General features: G+C 34.4%; 1 protein-coding gene and 1 long non-coding RNA gene across 8 annotated transcripts in view; one reads left to right on the top strand and one right to left on the bottom strand.

Annotated features, from left to right (window-relative positions):
* LOC115219522 overlaps positions 1–13,991 on the top strand; it is an 18,382-nt gene extending 4,391 nt beyond the window's left edge. The window contains exons 2-3 of one of the 2 annotated variants that reach the window (XR_003882310.2): positions 11,708–11,761; positions 13,615–13,991. This is a non-coding gene — a long non-coding RNA (uncharacterized LOC115219522). Of the gene's footprint in view, positions 1–11,707; positions 11,766–13,614 lie in introns of both variants that reach the window. The other variant, XR_005001917.1, reaches the window with a different exon arrangement.
* Positions 1–27,500, bottom strand: part of LOC115219521 (probable JmjC domain-containing histone demethylation protein 2C) — a 321,052-nt gene that overhangs the window by 120,012 nt on the left and 173,540 nt on the right. For all 6 annotated transcript variants that reach the window (XM_036509010.1, XM_029789698.2, XM_029789699.2 and 3 more), the window contains one exon: positions 16,048–16,132. In XM_036509010.1, coding sequence (XP_036364903.1) covers positions 16,048–16,132 — 85 coding nt within the window. The remainder of the gene's footprint in view (positions 1–16,047; positions 16,133–27,500) is intronic.

The raw sequence follows: 27,500 nt of genomic DNA, 5'->3' as shown, positions 1-27,500 counted from the left end.
GAAGACAGATGAAATGTCGCTAAGCAATTTTCCAAGCATGCTAATGATTCTTATTTCTTCATTGCCCACAAGGGGCTAAACATAGAGGGGACAAACAAGGACAGAAAAAGGGATTAAGTCGATTAAATCGGCCCCAATGCATAACTGGTACTTATATAACCGACCCCGAAAAGATGAAAGGCAAAGTTGACCTTGGCAGGATTTGAACTCAGAACGTAGCAGCAGACGAAAAACTGCTAAGCATTTCGTCTGGCATGCTAATGTTTCTGCCACCTCACTGCCTTTAGTCTATGAGAAAATATTGGTTTACATGAACAGCCTGTTTCTGTTCCTCTGTCATACTCTAACCTCTCATCACATGACACAAAGCCACTTCCCTACTCTGTTGAGAAATCTTTGTCATGCAAGTGCTAATACCATGTAAAGAGAGCACCCAATACACTCTGTAAAGTGGGTGGCATTAGGAAGGGCATCTAGTCATAGAAACCATGCCAAAGCTGACAGTGGAGCTCAATGCAGTCCTCTGGCTTACCAGTTCCTGTCAAACTGTCCAACCCATGAAAGACACATGTTAATTGACACGAATGATGATGATGGTGAGTGTGTGTGTGTGTGTGTGCGTGTATAATCTACCAAATGTTAGTTTTCACTAACATCTGGAAATGTCTGTCATCTTGTTTTGACTTGTAAATCTGCCAGTGACCTTCGGTACTATGTTCCATTGTAGCTCTCTACTACTACTTTATTTCTTTGTATCCAGCAATTTCTAAAAGGTCAGAGTTTAGTCTAACTTAGTAAACAGATTGATAAAAATTTTGTAAACAAACTGGAAAAAATAAACTGAAGCGTCACCTCAATTGTTTAAAATTTTATTCTCAGACCACACACAATATACATGAGCCAATGAGGGTGCTATTACTTAGCTGTCTGGTTTTCTACAAAAATCAGTCTGGTCTCCCTACCATTTTAAAAAGCAGGAAGGATACATTAGACCAGGGATTCTCAACCATCTCTTTTTATCTATGGACCCATTTGATTACTATTTTATTCTGATAGACCTTCAATGTTTAAAAACTAGTTTTATAGAAACTTCATTCAAAATTCCTATATTGTTTTTCAAACATTAACTTGTGTAGGTTGAATTATGTAAAATGTTAGAGAAAGAAACCTAGCTGTTTCTTGCAATACATACATCTAAAGCAAAATTTTTTCAGGGGCCCTTAAAAAATTGTAGATCTCTGATTTACTATTTTGTTGTGTAGGCCTCCCAAAATCTTATATAGACTCTCAGGGAGCCATATGGACCCCAGTTGAAAACCACTGCATTAGACAATGAAGTCTTTCATACACTATGTCTATATAAAACAGGAGATGGCCACACTTTTGACCATATATTTACTAAATCACAGCTGGCCTTTGTCTATCAAACAAGTAAGATCTTTCTTCAAATGAATTAGACTATGTGCTTGTTGTTGAACTGGTAAGTGTGCTAACCATTTCATAATAGGCTCAGTATTATTTTTACTTTTAAATGCATGTGTTATGCTGCTAGCTCAAATATCATTTATCGAAAGAGTGTTTATGAGATTGCTTGGCCAACTTAGAAAGAGCCAAATCTCTCTCAAAATGCCCCCTAACATCTTGAAAAAGAAAAGCCTGTTGGATAATGTAGACCTAGATATGCAATGCTAAAGAAAATTGTAAGACAGTCTTAGGACTCTTCAGTCAGAGCTGACTTGGACCTAAACAACATCTTCATTCTGTCCAAGTGTGGCTATGAGTTAACAGTAGATAGGAAATGAATGAAGTGAGTATTGCTGAGTGGATATGAACTTGATGGCGGGGAAAACATGAGTCACAAAAGAAGAACTACGATGTGAAATTAAGGGCTCCAACAGATGTAAACAGAACTTTAAGATTATTAACCTTGTTTCTAAAGATGGAACACTTTTTAAAGCTTTACATCAACATACACAGTTGTTTTTTTTATTCTTTTTTTTTTATCAAATTGCTCTCATTGATATTTAGGAATGAGACACCTACTGATGACCAGAGATGGAACCAAATGAAATACAGTGTTGATGTAAATTTGTATTAAAAAAAAGTTTCATCTCTAAAGATGAGATTAATAGGTTGAAAAAGTATAATGTATTTTGAATTTAGAATGTAGGATTGCAAAAGATAAGATCCTACAATATTGTTTAACCCATCCAATCTTAAAATAATGGTGTTGCATAACGCTACAATTAAGAATCACAAATTCTCAACATGGACACTTTGAAACAAATGTATAGATGCTCGTTTTAAATTACAATAAATAACTTATGTGAAACTACATTTTGGCTTCGAATTTCAAAGCTTTAAAATGCACAGCATGTATGCATCACGCTGACAACGTATCAACACATCCTTTGGAAAACTTTATCTAAGATTTAATGAACACAGAATGAATTCCAAATTAGATTAACAGTTTTACGTAGTTGCCAATTAACAGAACGGCTTCACAGTTAAGAACTTTAAACTAATTCTTTTTATTAAAGGAATTCAATCATAAAAAATACAATACCACAATTGCTACATAAACATGTAGGTTTTATTTAGACATCCATTATTCCAATACAATGTTTGTAACATTTGCTACTGTTGAAGCTTTTGTAATATTTTAAAAATTGAACGGAACAAAATTGAAAACAGCTTTCTTTTCTTAAGGACATTTAAAGAGCACTGTACCATTGATTAACTTATCTTTCACTCTGAAATTGTAAAGATAATTCTAATGATAACCATGACAAAGACAATAACTATATTTTATGTACAAAGTAATATGAATAAGAAGAACTGAAATGAATTCAAATATTACAAATCCTAGTAGTGGCGAAGTAAGAAGTATGTAAACACATTCCTTCTACAAAATTTTATGTGCAGAAAAAAGCGGGGAGTCTCTAGATATACTGTTTCATGATGTACTGATGACTCCTCAGTGAAGACACACCAGGTTTCTTTCCCCAATCAACAGCACCAAATCTTCAGTTGCTATATAAAGCAATTATAAATTAGGGGCTAGCACAATAGTGGACAGCCAAATTTGCATCTACAGTCAAGCTTTATACCAACATTTAAATATATTTCAATAACTATGTACTCAGTTTGACAGGTTTAAAAGGCAGCTATAATCTATACAGTAATTTAGTCTATTATAGTTAATTTGATACTTAACTATAAATAGTTTTAGTACATTAGCAACAAATTCTCTAGTCTAGGTAACTGTCTCAGTCTCATAGAACAGAAAAAAAGCATGGTTGCCATGGTCATGAACATATTACAACATCAGTACAGGCCTGAATGTAAACTCCTGCTTATGACCTGCATACAAACCAGTCTCTGACAAACGGATTTAACACTTTTGTTACTATATTTCTGTCAACATATGCTGCCTTTCTTTCAATTAATTTTTTAAATTATTGAGTATTTAGTAAAAAAAAAAAAACTTTCTCATTATTAAGCTGGAGCCTGGAAGAATTTAGTATAAAATTTTGATGGAAGATTACTTTGAAACAGTAAGTTTATGTCATAGAATGTGGGACAGTTTCAGACAGGATGGTAATAAAGGGGTTGAAGATGTGATAACTATGAAAACCCAACTACAGACAGTATGACAATTTCACTTCCCATATAAAAACAAGCAGAAGAGGATAAATTTAAAATCAAATCGTAAAATATATTTCTTTGATTAAATATTTTCTTCAATGTTTTCAGGGAGTTATTGATTGATTTCCGCTTTCTAAAAAGTTTTTTTTTTAAATTTTGGAAGACAAAATGACTACCACCAACATGAGTTTTAACACACGAGTATTGACCTAAATGCTGTAAGGGCATCCTCATCAGCTTACAAACTACTGCACTAATAATATCGACTCCATGATTATGTTGTTATATCCTGTATTTAAAAAGAAAATAAAGGCAAAAGCTTAATCTTCCACTTCATATATATAAACAAATACATGCAGGTTTGGCATTAAGAGTGAGCAAATGATGATGAAATAAGTAATTTATATTACAGAGGTAGGGAGGGCTTGATTGGAAGATGCCACAAATCTAACTACTATACAGTGTAATTAATCTAATTGAGTGAGCACAGAAAAAAAAAAATGTTTTCAAGAAACAGTTTACTACTATTACTGACATCCATCATAATCACCATCAATATTACTACTGTCTGTTCTCCCTGAGGCAAGTTTATTGAAGTAGATGTACAGACATATCACTGTATCTGTACATGTGTGTGTGGGTGTATGCACTCACACACGTATATGCAGACATATGTGCATATGAAAATTAACGAATTTGCCCTATCTATGAGATTTCAAACACTCAAAAATATCAGCATTTTTCTATATTTTCTCCTTATCTAAGGCCTGCAGCTAAACTATCCTTTCAAAGCCAGAGTAAACATGTTTACCTTTATTGAATTTACTAACTTGTAAGACATCATCACCTGGAATTATATTCGTGTATGTGTGAACCAATGAAAGAGTCTGAGTAGATGCGAGTAATTGACTACATATATTTTTATCTTTTCATCAATTACTTATTTCAGTCACTGGACTGTGGCCATGCTGGGGCACCACCTTGAAAAATTTCAGTCAAATGAATCAGCCCCAGTACTTATTTTTATAAAGCCTGCTGCTTATTCTATTGAACTCTTTTGCTGAACCACTAAGTTATGAGAATGTAAACAAGTAGTGCTGGGAGATATACATACATACAAACATACACACACGAGCTTCTTTCAGTTTCCATCTACCAAATCCACTCACAAGGCCTTGGGCAGCTGGGGCCGTAGTGAGACTATAAAAATTCAACTTATGACAACCCGGATCAATTCTTGTGACCATACTTCTAATGAAATACAGTTTGTTTTTCAATAAATTTTGAAAATATGAATTTGAAAAGGTTTAAATAAGACTGTTAGAAACAAAACTTCAGAAGTTATTACACAAAATTATTATAGGTTTAAATTTAAATATAAACACTCTCAAATGGCCAGCTTTATGTCAGAGAAACTAGGGCTGTCTCAGGCTACTCAGTATCAAAAAGGTAAACAAAAGTTTAATATTTTTGTTTGGTGTAATCCAGAACCTGCTTAGACAAGCTGCTGTAATTAAAAACTGTTTACATACACTTATATCATCTGCACTGCACTGGTAAAAGCTACTGACAGCATTGTGTTAAGATAATGAAAATTCTTGTGTGGCTAACTTTCAAAGCAGCGACAATATTCAGAGTGGTTTTTGAATATGATCAGAAAGTTAGAAGTTTCATGTTAGTTCAAAAATTGGTAAAATTGATAAGGACTTGTTTATAAAGCTTTGATGTTTATTTTTCAAATGGCTTTTCAAGCTGAGGTGTTTATTTTTCTTTCAATGTTTGGAACAGAGACGGAAACAATGAAGCCGTGGTATTGATTCTCCACTCAAATCATTGTTACAGCAAGTGAGCTTCCCTCTGAGAGTTAGATTCTATTTACTAATAACATAATACTGCACTTCAATATCTGACACTTTTGTGCCAAAAAGAATAATGGTTTTCTTTTTGTAGGAAAAACAAATGTTGTAAAGGGAGCGTATATAGCATAGACAATATGACAGACCTTAACATTTTATGTATATTTATTTTTAACCCACAGAAACAAAAAGCGACATTAAAAGAATTTGAAGTTTTCTTATAAATACTGTATATTCGTTGGGTGGTTACAAGCTGTTCCTTTCTTAGTTTTGTGTTGTTTAGTACCAAGTTAGCTTTGATTCTGCTGATCTATGGTCAATAGTGTTCATGTTGTGACCTTTTTCCTTTTTTTTATTTTTTTATTATTCAGTGTATGTCTAGGATTACATCATCCAATATGTCCTTCCATTTTTGAGAGATGAGCATGTAATTTGAGTGAGACTACACTGCTGCTTCTGGCAGGTTAAGAGATGACATAGAAGATCTCTTGTTGGTTTGCCATTTTTAGTTTCTGAATGGAGATAATTTTAAAACTTCACTAAGAACTTCAGAAATCCATTTTAATTAGTTCTATACAGAAGTATATTTCTAGTTTTCTCTTAAAGAGTCATAACCCAAAATATATTTTAGCGCAAGACAAGGTTAGAAATATAATATACAGATTTAATTCATTCATATGCTCTGTAGTATGTTATGTACTTCTACAAAATACTGTTTGTTCTTTTACAACTGGTAAACAATTGGACAATTATTTGACATGCTATCATTATTATTCAAGAGGCTCACCATTTGTTACAAATAAAGCTCTTATGTTGAAACATGCCAATGCTTTGTACTCTAAGCAAAAATTATAATTATTATTACTACTACTATTACTAGGCGGCAAGCTGGCAGAATTGTTAGCATGCCAGGTGAAATGCTTAGTGCTACTTCATCTGTCGCTACGTTCTGAGTTCAAATACTGCCAAGGTTGACTTTGCCTTTCATCCTTTCGGGGTTGATAAAAATAAGTACCAGTTGAACACTGGAGTTGATGTAATCAACTCATCTCCACCTCCCACCAAGCTGCCCATGTGGCAAAAACTTGAAATAATAATAATTATTATTATTACTAGGCGGCAAGCTGGCAGAATCATTAGCACGCCGGGCGAAATGTGTAGCCGTATTTTGTCTGCTGCTATGTTCTGAGTTCAAATTACGCCGAGGTCGACTTTGCCTTTCATCCTTTCGGGGGTGATGGATTAAGTACCAGTGAAACACTGGGGTTGATGTAATCGATTATACCCATCCCCCAAATTTCAGGCCTTGTGTCTATAGTAGAAAGGATTATTATTATTATTACTACTACTAGGCAGTGACCTGGCAGAATCATTAGCATTTCTTAAAGCTCTTTACATTCATTCTGAGTTCAATTCCTCTTGAGGCCATCTTTGCTTTTTATCCTTTTGGGGACAGTAAAATGAAGTACCAGTCAAGTACTGGGGATTGATATAATATACTTGCCCCACCTCCCCTCAAAATTGCTGCTCTTGTGCCAAAATTAGAAAGAAAATGATAATAGTACTTGATGACTATACTGATTTCAAATTTTGGCCCAGAGGCCAGCAGTGTAGTGGGAGGGGTTAAGTTGATTGAATCAACTCCAGCAGAATTTGAACACAGAACATAAAGATGGATGAAATACCACTTAGCATTTTGGCTGACATGCTAATGATTCTGTCAGCTCACCACCTTAGTTAATAACAATATTAACCCTTTTGTTACTGTATTTATTTTGAGATGCACTGTGTTTCTTTAAATGACTTCAAATATAACAAAGAATTTAGTAAAATAACTTAGTTATCATTCAGCTAGTTTTAGGAACATAAATTGTGACTAAGGTTTGGTAGAAGATTTTAATTCAAAACTTATGAAAACAAGACATTTGTACTCAGAGCCAGAGCCGGTTTCAGCTGGGTTTGTAATGAAAGGGTTAATAAAGCAATGGTTTATCTAATTAAGGATTTTATTTATTTATTTTGTAACAGTCAACAATTGTAAAAATGGCTCATTGAATGTATATGTGCAAACATATTTAGTGTTTATTTTTCTTTACATCTGATTTTATGTGCAGGTTACAGGGTGTATATGAGAAGGGAGCACATAGTGTTGCTCCCCCCTCTGGCCCCCACTTGCAAATTAGATTGAATGCTAAAAAAGAAAGCAGGTAGCTACATTTAGCTATGTTGTTGACTATCACAAGTAGAGACTGATTGATATTCGGTCTGACAAGTAATGGCAGTGTTTGATCAATTGGTCATTTTAGCACTTAGATCAATCAATCATTTTGCATCTTAACCACTTTGGATGCTGATATACTCATTTGACTGACAGATTCATGGATTTTAAAGTAACCAGTTTGCAATCAGTGGTTTGACACTTTTGATAACCAACCTGCCCAAGACTGCCGCCCTGGTTTTGTGATATAAAGTGCTTGTTTTCACCTTTTAGTATTCAAGCCAGCCATATCAGGCCAAAATATTCTATTTATGTTCAAATTAGACAGATCTGGCTCCCCACAATACCTAACAATGTCGTAAAAATATAGTCACATCATTGAAATCTCAAAGCTACAAGATAATGTATGATAAATCCAAAACTGTGTGAATAAATAAGCATAACATCTGACAGAGTAATCTGAATGCTAAAAGGTTAAAATGATCTTAATAAAAGTCTTTCATCAAAATTTCATGTTAAATCATGTTCCAAACACCCGGTTTGACAAAGTTATTTGACTAAATTCTTCGCTATTTTCAAAATTAATTAAAACAAAGGCGGTGTGTTTCAACAGAAATATGGTAACGAAAGGGTTAAATTAGCTATTTAGAAAATACCACTTCAACATAACTAAGTTTAAAGATATCAAGTGAAAGTCAAAAGTAGAGGTGAATTACAATTTCAAAGCTAACATTATCCAGCAATGTTAGCATAGCTTCGTTACTAAAATGTTATTCTCTAAAATCAGAAAGCAAAATAAGTTCACCTCATTCACTTAAACAGCCAAGTTGAATATTCTTTATCAGATAATTAGCAAGATATGCTACCATGAAATATCTTAGAAAATCCCTGAGTGATCTGAAAGCTGTAATTTAAGGTTGGCATTTGCTACAACACCCCCCAAGAGGTTACAGGTGTAAATCCTGACCTGGGAGAATAAGGTGAAAAGAGAAAAACAAAAAAAATAGCAAACCCTTTAGGTTAAAAAAGCCACCAAAATAACTTTATCCTCTACCAAATAATTCAAACCTCAACACGATCATCATCATTATCAACACCATCATGGTTTGTTTTATATTTATTTTTGCAACGATGTTGTAGTAGAACTTCAGGATTTGTTTTCTCTAACTAGTTTCTTTGTTTTTGTTTTACTCCTTACATGCAACCAGCCCAAACTACCCAATTTTTTTATATTTTATATCTTCCTTAGTGTAATTCTACTTTGATTGCTATCTGCTGCTAACTTGTAGTCTTTTAACATTTTCATTTTCTCTTCTCAACAATCAGAAAGACGTATTTAGTTCACCTATTTACATGGGTCAAAGAATGTAATGATATAGGCTGCGTGTTATAAAGTGCCTATACATTTTCACTCAACCCAAATGTTATAAACACACACTCTCTATCCTGCCCACTTTCTCGCTAGTAAAATGAAGGTGCAATGTTAACTAACTAAATAAAACATTATGCTAGCAATTCGTGATAGACAGGTCATGTTATTTAACATGTTTGCTCACATAACTATTTAATTTAACACAGACAAAAGATGACTGCCAAATACTACATCAAGCATGTTCTAATACTGTTAATTTCTTACAAAGACAGAAAGCAGACAAAATCATAAGAGCACCAGAGAAAAAAAATGTATTCTTGAATTTGTTCTAGATTTTTACATTTTGAGATCAAATCCTGTTTTGGTCAACTTTGCTATTCATCCCCTCTGGAGTCAAAAAAATAAGTAACAGTCAAATAATGAAGTCATTGGCATTGATTACTCACCCACTCCTCAAAATTACTAACCTTGTGTCTAAATTAGAAACCATTATTAATTTCTTACAAAAGACACTTCAAAGTAGTTCTTTCTGAGCTCTGCAGTGCTGAAGTTCATTCATATCTTTAAACCTTTAGCATTCAGATAACTGTCAAATGTAATGCTTATTTATTCATATTGTTTCTAATTAATCTGGCATTATTTTGTGGTTCTGAGATTTCAATGATGTAATTGCTTAATGTCGGAATAACCTTGTAGGGTAGGTGTGAGAGGCCGGATAGAGCCAGTTTGAACATAAAAGCAAGAAGAATATTAGGGCTGGAAATGGCCGGCTTAAATGCTAAAGGGTTAACCCTTTTGTTAACATATGCTGCCTTTGTTACAATGAAATTTTTAGGTAATGAAGAATTTAGTAAAATAACTCTAATTATTAAGCTGGAGTCTGGAACAATTTAGCATAAAATTTTGATGGAAGACTATAACTTAGACCACTTTAACCCTTCCGTTACCAACTTGGCTGAAACCAGCTCTGGCTCTGAGGTACAAATGTCTTGTTTTCAAAAGTTCTGAATTAAAATCTTCCACCAAACCTTAGTCACAATTTATGTTCCTAACACTAGCTTAATGATAACTCTTTACTCTCTTTTACTTGTTTCAGTCATTTGACTGCAGCCATGCTGGAGCACTGCCTTTAATCGAGCAACTCAACCCCGGGACTTATTCTTTGTAAGCCCAGTACTTATTCTATTGGTCTCTTTTGCCGAACCGCTAAGTAACGGGGACATAAGCACACCAGCATCGGTTGTCAAGTAATGCTAGGGGGTCAAACACAGACACACAAACATACACGCACACACACATATATATATATATCTAAGTTATTTTACTAAATTTTTTGTTATATTTTAAAGTAATTGAAAGAAACACAGAGCATCTCAAAATAAATACAGTAACAAAAGGGTTAAAACAGTAAGTTTATGTCGTAGAACTTGGGGCAGTCACAAGTAGGTTGGTATCAAAAGGTTTAAGCTTCTAGTTTTGTTTGTCATGCATTTACAGTCAATGCTGTGTATGACCTAAGTTATGTGAGACAGCATTATTCCTCACCTGAGATCAATGTACGCAATCAACTCTGTTCCCCCCATAACAAGAAGATTTATTAACTGACTGTGTCGCAGTTTGAACCACTTTAACACATACAAATATGCTGGAGGTAAAGACAAAGCATGTGTAACAAAGGATTATAACTTCCATATAAGTGAAAAGCAATGTAAAACTGTACAGACTGAACACCATAAACAAAGCCGAGTTAATATAATAACAAAGGAGCAAAGTGTTGTTACTATATAAATTATGTTAGTCTACCAAGAAAACAAAAATTAAAAAAAACACAACCCACAACAAAAACAACTGTTGCTAAAGTTATGCCATGAGTTGTACACACAATAAGGTAGGCAAATAACTTTTTCATAGGAAAATAACGATATAGCAGAACGTATTCATTATATTGACTTTTCTAAACCATGTTTTTATGAGATAAAAAAAAATGTGGAAAAAAAAAAATAGAAAAAAAAGAAAAATAACTGTTGATCTTGAAATGCACTATCTTACTTGATATCAATGAAAAACTATGACTAAGTGCAACTTCACAAGGTAGTAAAAGTTAAAAAGAAGAAAAGAAAAAAAATCAAAAGCTACTGGCTGGCTAAGATTGGCATGACTGATAACATTTGAACAACTATTTTTATCTGAGCTTACATGAATGCAAATTAATTCAATGCAGCTTTTTGAGGTGAACAAACTAAAAACAAAAACAACAACAAAAAAAAAAGGAAAAAAACAAAAAGAAAAAAGGGCACAAATAAAATTCCGTGTAGAGAGTTAATAGTCACTTATATTGTTTGAAAATAATGTTTACCATCACAAAAATAGAAAATTATGTAGGAACTGCTCAAGTCCAGCAGTTGACAGATTTGATAAATCACTCCTAAGACAAACTGACAAACATAATTTATATGGATAACAGTACTGTACATGATTGATCCACTTTGCTTTTTTGTTATGATATTAAATCAGTTTTGTTTATGGTGTAACAGCTATAATAGGAGGAAAAAAATCTAAAGCAAAACTGAAGAACAAAATGAAAACAACTAAAAACATTGTTTTTCTTTTTAGCAGTACTTGGTAGCTTCCTGCTCCACATTTCTCAACAGAATAAAACGTTATATAGTAAGTAAGTATGTTATATTGTTATATAAGTAAATTTATTTATAAGCATATCAGTTTCAGTGACAGTCACCTTGGCTTCTGATCAAAACACACATCTCAAACTAATGAATATCAGTGAATTAATATTCATTACAGTATGATAAAACTGTAATTAGATTACGCTTATAAAATTACTTGCAATGTACAAGTAATCAGACAGACTCTTGCAGATGAACATAAATTTAAATTAGATAAACCAACTTAACCTCTTGTGGGAAACAAAGTCACTTTAACAAAGAACTGTTTAACAATGTAGCTCTTTTCATTTCCCATCCACAAAACCTCAAATAGCTTCACACTCAACCTTGCAGTACTAAATGTGTTTTTGTTCCATTTATTGACTACTACTACCACCACCACCACCACTACTACTACTACTACCACCACCACCATCACTACTACTACCACCACTACATACCTCATACGCTTACATCAGACTTGTCCAACAAGGCAAGAGGATCAGAAATGCAACATTACTAATGAAACATTTACAAAAACTAATTTGATGGCTGTTACTATTGTCAGATCAGGCCTCATTGATTAGACTTATCAATCAAAGGTGTTCAATTTGCGACCAGTCCATCTTTTCATATACCAGGACTATATTGTTTAATGTATGCTTGTTTAAGACAAGGTTTGGTTTAAGGAAAATCTGATTGCTATTTCTAGCATAGAAGCTTCCTCATTGGCTTGCTGCATGGAATTTGAATGTCAAGCTAGTTAGATTTTCCGGAATGCTTTGCAACAGCTATTTTAATATGATTTATTACAGATATTAAATTATGTTGATTGAAAACCAAAACCACAAGTTCTGCTAGGCCAGAAATATCACAAGGCACAGAGACAACAGGTGGACAAGTGTACCTGTTGAACAGTATCCAATGAGGTCACAGCTCTCATAATATTAACTTGTATAATCACAGGAAAGAATTGCAAGATGAATTCTTCATGCTGAGCCAAGCAGCAGGAGACCTAGGGGTACATCAAGATCAAGATGGTTATATAATATCTGTAGTCACAGTTGGCTGTGCTTGAGAATCCAGCAGGAGATGTGGTTGCTTCTGATAGGATCCTACGGAGATGCTAGACGACTCTACTCTCACAACAACTCCCAAGAATAGTGGGCAGAAAAGATGAATGAATGTAGAGATACTTAGCAACATTATGAAAATAAGAGGAAAAGTAGAAAAAGAAGTACAGAATATATTTTAAAAATATATAAGCACAAAAACAAGTGCTACTATAATTATCTCAGTTTCTTGGAGATCATTGTTAAGTAAATAATATATGTTAGAGGAAACAAACAGGCAATAATTGTATATTTAAAAAAACTGCATCAAGTGAATGCAGAAAATCTTGTTTCCTTACTAGTACACATAATCTTGGATAACATTCCTTCTGCTCTGAATGTCTGACTGTTCTGAGAGAGAATACAATTCACTGATACTGATGAATGCACTGATAAATAGATTTTAGCTTATAGTTCATGGTGGTGGTGATAATAATAATCGTTTCAAATTTGAGGACAAAGCCAGAAATTTCAGGGGAGGGTGTAAGTTGATTACATTAACCCGATTGCTCTACTGGTACTTATTTATCAACCCCAAAAGGGATGAAGGGCAAAGTCAACCTGCGGCGGCACTTGAATTTAGAATGTAAAGACAGACAAAATGCCACTAAACATTTTGCCTGCCATGCATACAATTCTGCCAGCTAGTCAATAATAATAATAATAATAATGATAAAAAATGAAATAAAGACATAATGAAAAGAAAAGACAATAATAAATGAACTTTTTCTATCTTTTCATCAAGAAGAAAAGCAGTGCCCGTGATTCTTTTGCAGGACCATCAAAATTGGTGGAAAGGCAGGAGCTATCCTCAAACCAGCGACCTGACCCAAATGCTTACAACAGAGGAACTAATTAGCAAATATCCAAAGAATCAAAATTCAGCAACAACTTTTAATGAAGTGTTATCTTAATTATGCAGTTAATATTGACAGAGATTCGTTGCAAATATAAAAAAAAAAAAAAAAGATTTTCTTTCAAGTGAGTTTTCTTCATACACTTAACAATTTAGATGTAGTAAATTGAGTAAAAGAATAACATTGACTAAATTATATTTTGTGAGGCTAAACCAATGTCATGTATCTAATTTCAACCAAATAAAGTGCTTTCATTTTTGCAAAATTATTCCTTTATTTCTACCAAACACTCTCAGATCTGCTGTGCAAAAGTCATCAGCAAAGTAACAATAGTCACCAAAATTGCAAATGTGCTCAAATGTAATGTAGTAAGTGGTACACAAGAAAGAAAAAAATTCAACAAAGTTAAAAGGATTTTGTTTCCTTAAAACTTATTTTTCTCATATTTTTGAAAGAAACATTTTTTTTCCTATGAATACAAATAGCTGCTATTAAAACGCCTGGACTGGAGTGAATTAACTGCTGTTATAATAAAGAATGTTGGAAAGAAGGGAAAAAAAAAAATCCAAAGATTATGTCACTGATGAAATGATAGCGCAATAAACCACAAATGGCCTAGTTTGATCTCAATCCTGTAGCATCCAGCAAAATTACCAGCATCACTGTCAAAGAAATACCATTTTATCATTGCCATCATTGTTTATTATTCACTTTTCCATGCTTGAATAAGTCAGATAGAGTTTATTGAAGCAAATATCCTATGGCTGGATGCCCTACTTTCACCTGTTTTCAAACGAGGTAATATTTCCCCATGGTTAGGCATGTTCTCACAAAGCATTTGTTTCAAATTTTAGCACAAAGCCAGCAAGTTTGGTGGATGGGGTAAGTTGATTACATCAACTCCTATACTCAACTGGTATTTATTTTATTGACCCTGAAGGGATGAAAGGCAAAGTCAATCCTGGTAGCATTAGAATGGACAAGATGCAGTTAAGCATTTTGCCTGATGTGCTAACGATTCTGCCAGCTTGCTGCTTTATGTTCTCACAAAAAATTTTGGAAATGAATTTAAATGCTTGTATGACAGTGACACTAATTTACAACAATGTCAAGACAAAGAAATACACACACACACACACACATATATATACTCTCTCTTTTTTGCTCTTTTACTTGTTTTAGTCATTTGACTGTGGCCATGCTGGAGCACCACCTTTACTTGAGCAAATCAACCCCAGGACTTATTCTTTGTAAGCCTAGTACTTATTCTATCGGTCTCTTTTGCTGAACCGCTAAGTTACAGGGATGTAAACACACCAGCATCGGTTGTCAAGTGATGCTGGGGGGGGGGACAAACACAGATACACATACATATATACGATGGGCTTATTTCAGTTTCCGTCTACCAAATCCACTCACAAGGCTTTGGTCAGCCCGAGGCTATGGTAGAAGACACTTGCCCAAGGTGCCATGCAGTGGGACTGGACCCGGAACCATGTGATTTGTAAGAAAGCTACTTACCACACAGCCATACAATGGTGCTGATCAACTTGGGACCACCGTAGAAGATACTTGCCTAAGGTGCCACACGACCAGGTGGTTGAGAAGCAAACTGAACTACAGACATTTTGTGCCTATACTTGTCATATTTGAATAGCTGCTATTGTTGTTCATATGCATTAGCTATGGAGGACTCAGAACTACATCATCTAACATCTTTCTTTTTTTCCTCCTAAAATGCTAAGATGACATTTGGCCAATATTTTTTTGCAGCTCATAGACAAGGGATGCATTTCCATTGTCACCACATCAAAAGCACCCATGCCAGTGCCATGCTAACACCATGGTAGAAGCACCCATACCAGTGCCCTGTAAAAGTCACCCAGTGCACTCTATAAAGAGGTTGGTGTTAGGAAGGGCATCCACCCATAGGAACCATGCCAAAACAGATGACTGGTGCCTGGTGCAGCCATCTGGCTTGCCAGCTCCTGTTGAACCATCCAACTGATGCCAGCATGAAGAATGGTCATTAAATGATGATGATGATACTCATTTTATTTTTATAGTTAGACATCCATTGTACTCAAACATGAAGATTTTTCTCCTGCAAATAGCTTAACCAGGATGGGAGAAATGTGAATTTAATTGAGTATTGTAACTGTATTAAGTGCTGTAATTGCAATTTGTCTATTTTACAGAGCTGTAAAAAGTAAATTCAAATTATCTATGTATCAATGTTAAATAGTTCAACATCAGAGAGAGAGAGAGAGATTGGAACATTTAAAAAGACAAATAAAAAACCCCAAAACAATTTAGTTTACCTCCATCATCAATCAAACGCATCTGTATAAGGGCCGGATCTTCATTATGTGCTTCAAGTACAGTATCATCTGTGACAGCCAAAGTCTACAAAACAAACAAACAGAAATTCCATCAAAACCACAATTATTCATGAATACAGCATTTATCATTCACAGAAACTATAAATACGACAAACAACAGGCAATCCTCCCTGGGAAGAATAAAGTTTCTAAAATGTTTAGAGAAATTCAAAGGATTGCTTTGATCCCGTGATAAAATGCCTGTCGTGTTTATAGAAGATGTGGGTTCAAGTCACATGGGCATCTTTTTTTTTCTATCCAAAGGGGTTATTTTTTGTCTAATATTTACACACTTTTATTTATAGGTTTATTTGCTTTGAGATCCACTGTTCCAAAAAAATAAATTATAAATAACACAGTTAGTGAAAAAAGAAAACAAGGTTATACTAATACATTAATTACAGTAACTGAAAAAAAGGGTTTAATACTTTAAATGCAAGCCATATAAAAAAAAAAAGAAATCAAAACATGATAAAAATACAAACTCAAATCTTTTTTTTTTTTTTATATAAGTTAGATGTTGATGAGGTGTAATGTTCATGAAGTGTGCAGACCCACCCAGACTGGTGAAATTAATGCAGCTGATACCAGCTTGAACATCTGCAAATAAATATATACAGGAAAAATATAGAGTGTGGAGGGAATAGGGGTCTGGTCTAAGAGCTTTCAACAGAATGAACAGAACCAAGGGCCAGGTGGCGAAGTTACACTATGCAGCATGTTGGGTTTTCTTCTATTTGTTTTCTCATCGGGCTCTCTCTTAAAACCAACACACCTCAGACTGCTTCTGCCTAGTTCTATAATACTAACTTCCTGTTTTAGAGTAACCCACATTAAAACCTTCCATTAAAATTCCACAATGAATTATGTTCCAAACACTAGTTTAACAATGACAAAGTTATTTTACTAAATTCTTCATTAATTTCAAAATGAATTGAAACAAAAGTAGTGTATTTCAACAGGAATATGGTAATGAAAGGTTTAAATTATATATAATGGAAATATAATTGTAAACAAATTTACTGAATATATTATATGTACCAACATGGAGATCTATATTAATTTACCATAATTTTTGAAAATAATTGTTTGAGCTATACAATATTATGTAGCTCAAAGAATGATTTCAAATTTTGGCACAAGGTCAAGAATTTTGAGGTAGGGGATAAGTCAATTACATTGCTCCCAGTATTCAACTGGTACTTATTTTATCAACCCCAAAAGGATGAAAGGTAAAATCAACCTTGGCAGAGCTTGAACTCAGAACGTAAATGCTGTGGAGCTATCCTGGCATGCCAACGATTCTTATTTCTTTATTGCCCACAAGAGGCTAAACATAGAAGGGACAAACAAGGACAGACAAAGAGATTAAGTCGATTACACTGACCCCAGTGCGTAACTGGTACTTAATGTATCGACCCCAGAACGTAGTGGCAGATGAAATATTTCGTCCAGCGTGCTAATGATTCTGCTAGCTCACTGCCTTATATATCTCAAATATAACAGTAATAATCCAGTCCAGTGTTGCAAGATAACAAAGCACTTTTTTTTTTTTTCATACAGTAGTGAGATTTTGGAACCCACCTCACAGTACCTAATTAAATAGATGTGAATGTCACCATTGTTTTTTATCAAAGGCGAAGTGCAGCAAGATATATATCAACACTGAATCATACTACAGTACTTCAACAATTGATAAAATTGCATATATATCTTTAGTCTCCTCTCCTTACAGTGTAGAATATATAACAAATTTCTTTTTTCAATCTCCAGAGTTACTTGTTTTGCTAGAAGCAGTAGTCAAATCTCACTCAAATCACACCCAACCATCTTAAAATATAAAGAAGTGCACATCAAATGATATAAAGATAGAGAGTGTGGCTAGGAAAAAAATTAAGAAGATGGTCATGCTTGGAATGTCTTTTGATTGTAAGTTAGTTTGATTAGAGCGCAATCTATTTACAAAACAATTGATTTAAATTAACTCAGTCTTGCATCTATTAACTCGCCTGTTTTTTCTTTTTAGAATTCACAAAAAAAAAAATTCTTGTTAAACCTTCTCAAAACTAAAATTCAATAATTAAAACAAATTTTTGCTATTCAAGTGTATATTCTTTTTTCAAATCACAAACAGCATATGATTTCATAAAATCAGCAATATCCAACATAACTATATTTTTAAATCAGCCAAATTAAAGTAAACATGCACACACGAAATATGATACGGCGTCACACATAAACTATTCTGAGTTGAAAAAACTTCAGTAGTGGAGATTATCCACATGATTTCAATTTAAAATCTAAAAACAAACAAAATGATTTCTACAAGCAAATCAAGTGTTTAAAACCAACTCGCTTAAAAGTATCAAAAGATGAAGACAGGTGGAGGAACAAGAAACAAGTTTAAGCTTGACACTTGGGAAGAGTGGAAAGGTCTTTGACATTTTGAGCCTATGTTCTGGGACAGAAAGGATTGAAAGGGAAAAAAAAGACAAAAAATTGAGTAGGGATTAACAGTTTAGCATGATGAAAATGTTTTATATATATATACATATATACAGGGTTGGCCAAAAGTCACCTGACAATAAATCAAAACCATTTAATTCCAAGATTTATTTATGTTTAATAACTGTATGAATATAATAAAAGCATCTAAATATGAAACATCATGAAAATTGTTCAAACTGAAGTTCTTGAGCGACACATTTTTCCATCCAAGTCAATACAGAATTACAGATAGTAAACCAAAATTCCATAAATACTGTCGGAAGACTTTAGTTAACCCTGTATATATATGTGTGTGTGTATGAATAGAAAATGGAGATATATAACAATTGCCAATTCAAAAATTTATCAGTACAATACTTTAATATATCATATTCTTATAATAATATAACATAATATGATAAATAACAAATATTAAATATAAATTACATACGATTGTTTTGATTCTAACCCGTAACAAAATTATGAAAAGCTATTGTTTGTGTGCAAGAAACTCCTCAGTGTAATCTTTTATATATTGGGTATTTAACAGTAGAGGCAGTGAAAGATTGGTTGTTTTCATCCCTATTTTCCATATATATATAACAGATTTGACATTTCATTAGTAAAACTTTATAGACTAGTCCAGAAGAAAGTCACAAATATGTCCCACCTCATCTGACTAAGCCATGAAAAAGAAAGACTAAAAATAGTTTGTGTACCTGATGATGGTAAGTTTGTTCATTTTTGTAATGTAATTAATTAATTCTAAATTTGCAAAGGGTGGGTTAATATTTATTATGTACCTTGAGTACATAATACTTACAGCATTGTAATAGATATGTATCTCAGACTTTGTACAACAATATTGTGGAGAAATATAAAGCAAATGGGAGTCCAGTCTACCTGTAAAACACTGTTTTAAAGAAATTCTAAAATACATATTTACCATTCAGCCTACCTCGTTTACTCATCATTAAAAGTAAATACAAATTAAATAGTGTTGGCCAGGCCTTTGTTTAGATGTCTATAGATTTTCATCAAGGTATTGAAAGAAATATCCATTTCTAAAAACAGTGACTTGTCAAACTACAAATAGCATCTTTTTCTTTTCATAAGTATTAAGAAAAAAAATCTTTACACACCTGTCTCATACAAACATACACAAGCATTAGTCTTTAAACAAATGCACTAAATCTCAATGTGAAGAGAAAGTCATAATTCCATTTTATATAACATATCAAATCAAAGTTACAGATGTATGTGTATACACACACACATACATATATATATATTTGTGTATTAAGGCTACCATTGGTTTCAAGTTCAGGAAGCCTTTAACAATTATCAAGCCTGTCTCCTGGAACATTTGTCCATCTCAATTTGGGATTAAAACACAGAAAGTCAAAATGGAGACAAACACCAATGTTCCATGTGAAAGGTTTGCTAATTGATTGATTGATTGATTCTAGTTTCAGCTCATGAGCTGTGGCCATGCTGGGGCACCGTTGAGGGTTTCCCTAACATGAAACCAATAGTAGCCTTAATACACAAATAAAGAATCTTTATCCACCCATGCAGTGTTGAGCACTAATTCTCATTGTTCAATATTTAGATACACACACACACACACATATGTATGTATATGCACGCACATTCTTGAGGCCTAGGACACAAAAGACTGGTTACCCGGTTTCCATGGCATACAGGTGATCGAGATCAAAATATTTCCTATCAACAGGATACAAGTCTGTTGCAGAGTTGAAGGCGAGGAATTTTGATGGGAGAAAGTTGGTTAATTACACCAACCACAGTACTTGACTGGCACTATATTCTATTGACCTTCCCCTCCTTCACCCCACCAATGAGATGAAAGACAAGGTTGACCTTGGCAGGATCTGAACTCAAAATATAAAGAGCTGGAAGAAATGTTGCTAAGCATTTTATTTGAAGTGTTAAATGATTCTGCTAGTTTGCCACCTTTTATATAACATAACAAATGCATTTTTCTTAATTTAATGTTTCAAATTTTGAAATTCCTCTTATGAAGTTTGTCTTTTGATTCCAAACTAATTTAAAGTGTCCTACTAATTCTGAGTTCAAATTCCGCCAAGGTCGACTTTGCCTTTCATCCTTTTGGGGTCAATTAAATAAGTACCAGTTACGCACTGGGGTCGATATAATCGACTTAATCCATTTGTCTGTTCTTGTTTGTCCTCTCTGTGTTTAGCCCCTTGTGGGTAGTAAAGAAATAGGAACCTATGTAATTGCAAGCAATCATATACATCCTCTTGTCCTACAGTCAAGTTGCTCTGCGTATGCACACACACACACGACTACAAATATACAAAATTAATAAAGAAAGGACATATAAGACAAAATATTTAATGATTTTCTTGTGATAACTAATTAGTTCATCTCTAGTAAACATGCAAGTAAATCTATCAGAAGAGACATAACATTTTAAAATTCACCAGCAATGCAGTGAGTTTACATCATACAACTAACTTAGGTGATGATTTGAAATGCCTTTGCTCGTAATATTTATGATATCGTTATCTTTATTTGTTTCAGTCATTGGACAGCTGCCATGCTGGAGCATTGCCTTGAAAAGTCTGATCAAACAAATTACACCTCAGTATTCAATTTCTTAAAGTCTGGTACTTATTCTATCTGTCACTTTTTGTTAAACTGCTAAGTTCTGGGAATGTAAACAAACCTACATCAGTTGTCAAGTATTGGTGGGGACAAACACAAATATAAACATATATATGTATAAACACATGCACGCAAACACACACATATTGCACATATGCACACGCCACATGACGGCTTCTTCCTGTTTTTATCTACTTAATTCACTCACAAGGCTTTGATTGACTGAGGTTATAGTAGAAAACACTTGCCCAAGGTACTATGCAGTGAGATTGAACCTGGAACTGTGTGGCTGAGAAGCAAACTTCTTACCACACACCCATGTTTGTGCTCGTTGTTAGACATTTAATTCAGGGCTTTGTTTTTGATGAATAATTGAAATCAATGACTGTCAACAATTACTATGACTGACAACACTACAGAACTAGACTACTGGTTCAAAGTTCATGGGTTCATGTTTGAGCAATTAGTGTAGTATGTTTATAGAAGAGTCTAGACAAAATGGTCTAATTTGGTGTCAGGATATAATTTAACTGTACCATAGTAGCTAAATGATTATGGTTCGCCACCATCGGATCAAAATGCTATAAATATATCATTAAGTTATTACTTCATTAACTAAGTTGGACAACAGGTACTCTTTTCTACTCTGTGGTCTGAAAGGATAGCTAATCTTAAAAACACCAGCTCTTCCAAGTATATGCCTAAACTTGCAGAACTATATTATTCTTGTGAGTACAGAGAAGTTCTGGGGTGTAAACAAACCAACACCAGTTGTCAAGTAGTGGTGGTGGTGGGCACAAACATTAACATATATATATATATATATATATTTGGTGTTAGGAAGGGCATCCAGCCGTAGAAACACTGCCAGATCTGACTGGGCCTGATGAAGCCTTCCAGCTTCACAGACCCCAGTTGAACCGTCCAACCCATGCTAGCATGGAGAACGGACGCTAAATGATGATGATGATAATGATGATGATGATATATATATATATATATATATATATATATATACTATACATATAAACACACACACATCATCAACATTGTTTTAATGTCTGCTTTTCCATGTCCAAATGGGTCGGACAGAATTTGATGAGGCAGATATTCTAGAGCTGGATTCCCTTCTTGTTGCTAATTTTGTTCTCTGTGACCAGACATGTTTTCACAGAAGATTCGAAATGATGGACACCACTTGCCAGTTGATACTCGTTTATCACTATCATGTGACATCTAGGAAAGCAGAAAGCAACGCACGCACATGTTCGTGTGCGACAGGCTTCTTCCACTTTCTGCCTATGAAGTCCATTCACAAACCTTTGCTAAGCCGAGGACTTTAGTAGAATACCCAAGGTGCTGCTTAACGAAACTGAACTACACCAGTAAATATTTAAGTACTCCTACACATTTATAAGCCTATTTCTTTTCAAAGCTGATTTTCCTGATTACATAAGGATCCATGAATTTTCAGAAGATATTTGAGATAAAACAATACTTTCTGTTATGAGTTAACCTGCAAAATTATTCCCAGTCTCCTGTTGAACATTTCTCATAAAGTTGCAGGTGTGGCTGTGCACTTAAGAAAACTACTTCCCAAGCATGGAGCCTTGGCACAGCACCTTTGACAAGTGTCTTCTGCTATAGCCCTTGGGTTAACCAAACCTTTGCGAATGGGTTTGGTAGACAAACATTGAAAGAAGCCCGTCATTTACAAAGATGCATACATACATCTGTGAGTGAGTGCACATGCACATGTGTGTTTGCACTTGTGCTTATCCCTTATCACCACTTGACATCCAATGTTGATTTGCTTACATCTGTGCCCATAACTTAGTGGTTTAGTAAAAGAGATTGACAGAATAAAAACCAAGCTTAAAAATAAATACTGGGGTCAATTTATTCTACTAAATGCATCAAGGCAGTGCTCCAGCATGGTCATGGTCCAATGACTTAAACAAGCAAAAACTGAAAAGTAAAAAAGAAGAGAGAGAGAGAAATAGTTTAATCTAAATAAATGTTGGAACCAAGAGACTGGCCTTGATGTTTTTCATAATGAAAATGTCAAAATGAAGCATGACAGGAAATGGGAATCTCAAAAATTGATAAGGAAGAGTTCTTTGAAGGACTACTCTTTGCTCTTTTTCAGGGCCCTTAGTGTTATTTACACACACACACACACACACCCCTTTCATACACACAATTCCTTATTCTAGCAAGCGACCCACGTTGCATTTGTTTTGTGAATCCTTGCTACATCTGGCGGTATCTGACTTTCAGGAAGTTATATTTTCTTTTCAGACTTAGCAGCATTGTGTGATTGCATACATAGAAAAAGGAAGAAAAATGACCTTAAGTCTTCACAAACATAGCACTTTAAATAGTTAATAGACAAAACAAATGTATATATTGCTAAACCAGGACAAACTAAGTTAAGAATTACGCAGATAAGACAAAAAATATAAATAAATAAAATAAGAAATAATAAAAATAATAATAATAAAAAAAGACAATGTTGTGAAGGAAAAAACATTGAAAATAAACTATATGTCATATACAATCTCAACATATTTTAGCGGGAGAAGGCAAAAACTGTGTTAGGGAAGAAAATGTTGACGAGATTTACATGTGTGCGTTAAAAAGCCTTAGCTTATAGAATTATAACAATGATTGAAGATGAATTAAGAAATATAAGTTATAGCTATTTTAATTAAAAATAAACAAAACAATTTCCCTGACTGAAAAATACTACAATGGAAAAAGGAAGTTAGATACAAAGATAAATTTTGGACATATATTAATTTAATAAATATTTTGATAAATTTTGGCTGTGTGGTTAAGAAATTTGTTTTACAGTCTTACTGTACAGCATCTTGGAAAAATCTATTATAGTGCCAGGCCAACCAATGCCTTGTGATTGAATATGGTAGATGGAAACTATGAGGAAGCCTACCATGTTCATTTATGTATTTGTGCGCGCGCGCGTGTGTGTGTGTGTGTGTGCATGCATCTGTTTACACACCTATCAGATGAAAAATGCTGTTGGTTAATTTACATCCCATATCATAGCAGTTCAGCAAAAAGGAACTAATAGAAAAAGCGCCACAGTTAAAATATGAGTTAGAGTCAATTTGTTTCCGCTAAACCCTTTAACCCTTTAGCATTCAGATTACTCTGTCAAATGTAATGCTTATTTATTGACATCATTTTGAATTAATCATGCTTTATCTCGTAGCTTCAAGATATCTGTCTGCCACAGCAGAATTGATACTGGTATTGGTGCTACTTAAAAGGCTCTGGTGAGGTTCCACATGAAAAGCAGCCTATATACCCTGTGAGGTGGTTGGTGTTAGGAAGAGCATCTAGCCATAGAAACTGTGCCAGAACAGACAATGGAGATTGGCGTGGCCCCTGGCCTTACCAGCTCCCATCAAATCATCCAACCCATGCCAGCATGTAAACAAATGATGATATGCGCACGCATGTATGTGTTACTGTCACCTTGCCTTACATCACATAATAGTTGTAAATGAGTGCACTGTCAAACAACTGCCTTCATTTCCAATATTTTGCAAAAATATGTCTAATCAGAGACAGGTGAAGGTTGGTTGGTGGCAGGAAGAGCATCCAGCTATAGAAAAGTCTGCCTCAGCAAATACTTTCCAACCCATGCAAGCATGGAAAAGTGGACATTAAAACAATGATGGTAATGACAGTGAATCTGATGAAACAAGATCAAATTACAAATACTGCTCGTTTATTTTTTTTTTCCTTTCTAAATATTCAGAGACACTAACATCAAAAACAACTGTTGGAGATTGAGATTTTATTTTCCATAAAAGTCTCCCCTTCTTCTTATTGATCAATTATCTTAGTACTCCCCGACATTATTTATTAACTAAAACTCTATAACTAGTCTTTGTAGGAAGCACATATCTATCAAATCTTCATTCATGTAGCAATATGGCCAAATTTGGAATTAACTGCCAGGACATGAAGCAAATTTTCAAAATAGGATCATTGGTGAACTCAATGGCCTTTTCGGTCTCAAACTTGATCTTTATAAATAGCTAAAATGATAAAATTGTATCCGTCATAATTTTTTTTTTTAAATCCACAGCTACCACTAAAAAGTGTGACTTGTAGCATGTGCCATGCTTTCACTACCTGTTTAAGGTACCTATGTAATTGTAAGGCGGCGAGCTGGCATAAACGTTAGCACGCCAGGTGAAATGCTTAGCGGTATTTCGTCTGCCGCTGCGTTCTGAGTTCAAATTCCACCAAGGTCGACTTTGCCTTTCATCCTTTTGGGGGTCGATTAAATAAGTACCAGTTACGCACTGGGGTCGATATAATCGACTTAATCCATTTGTCTGTCCTTGTTTGTCCTCTCTGTGTTTAGCTCCTTGTGGGTAGTAAAGAAATAGGAACCTATGTAATTGCAAGCAATCATATACATCCTCTCGTCCTACCACCCTAGACCCAGCAGAACATTGAAGATGTGACAGCTGGATGGCAGAAGGAGTCAGTCAGCACCAACACTCACTTTCAACAGAGTAGACTGAGCAATGAGCAACATGAAATGAAATGCCTTCCTCATTCCTCAAGAACAAAACACAACACCCAGTAGACATTAACAGGCATAAATTTCTAGCTTAACATTATAAAACTCTTGCGTTCTTGGTGTTTCCCACATTCATGATGCAGTAGGTATCCACAATACCAAGGCACAGGAGTGGCTGTGTGGTAAGTAGCTTGCTTACCAACCACATGGTTCCGGGTTCAGTCCCACTGCGTGGTACCTTGGGCAAGTGTCTTCTACTATAGCCTCGGGCCGACCAAAGCCTTGTGAGTGGATTTGGTAGGCGGAAACTGAAAGAAGCCTGTCATATATATGTGTGTGTGTATATATATATATATATATATATATATATATATATATATAATGTGTGTATGTGTGTGCGTGTATGTTTGTGTGTCTGTGTTTGTCCCCCTTGCATTGCTTGACAACTGATGCTGGTGTGTTTATGTCCCCGTCACCTAGCGGTTCAGCAAAAGAGACCGATAGAATAAGTACTGGGCTTACAAAGAATAAGTCCCGGGGTCGAGTTGCTTGACTAAAGGCGGTGCTCCAGCATGGCCGCAGTCAACTGACTGAAACAAGTAAAAGAGTAAAGAGTAATATATACAACCATGAAGAAGCTGGTTACAGTATTTGCAGACAGTTACAAATCACTCTTACTACAAGTTCACCACTAAACTGCAGCCACTTTGTTTCTTATTCTACCAGTACAATGAATGGCTTCTGCTCTTTTGAATCGAATAAATGTTACGCTTGCGTAATCCCATTTAATCCACTTGCATGTACTCCTCTCATCACTCTTATCCTCCTATCTTATTTCTCTCCACCTAGTATTAAGCACTTACCCGATCATTAAGCTGCATAATTTGATATTCCTCACGATGTTCCCTTCAGCTATTAAATTTCTAACAATACAAATTAAACATTAACAATATTTTCTTTATCTCCAAGCTACCCTAAGTCCCTAGAATAAAGGAAAGGGTCTCGTGGACACTCTTTCTTCTGGTCCCTTCTTACAATGTCCTCCCCATTGTCATACCTTCACCCCCACCACCACCCACACCTACTTTGTACTTTTGCTACCTACCCATATACTTCATTTCATTCTTTTACTTGTTTCAGTTATTTGATTGCAGCCATGCTGGGGCACTTGCCTTGAAGGGTATTTTAGTTAAACAAAAATTTTTTTAAAGCTTGTTACTTATTCTATTGGTCTCTGGTGCTGAACTACTAAGCTATGGGGATGTAAACATACCAACATCGGTTGTCAAGCACTGGGTAGGGACAAACGCAGACACAAAAGCACACACATACAAATACATATATATATATATATATATATTATCCAATATTATGTACTATTATGTACTTCTGTTTAGAAGACGAAAACTGTATGGAAACAAACAAAAAAAAATGAAATGGCTGTTGATTACTAAGATTCAAAAGTAATAAATTACAAAATCAATTATGTCTGATTTATGTTTATATCCTCAAAATCTCAACTAATGCAGCTAAATAGGAATATAGATCAATCTAATAATGGATCTTTTTTTTTTTTCCTCACTTGTTTCAGTCATTGGACTGTGGCCATGCTGGGGCACCTCTTTGAAGGGTTTTAGACTAAATGAATCAAACGCAGTTATTTTTCTTTAAAGCCTGGTACTTAATC

The sequence above is a fragment of the Octopus sinensis genome, linkage group LG14 (assembly GCF_006345805.1).
Source record: "Octopus sinensis linkage group LG14, ASM634580v1, whole genome shotgun sequence".
NCBI classification, from domain to species: domain Eukaryota; kingdom Metazoa; phylum Mollusca; class Cephalopoda; order Octopoda; family Octopodidae; genus Octopus; species Octopus sinensis.
Note: the sequence above shows the minus strand (reverse complement) of the source record. Positions and strands in the feature narration are given on the sequence as shown.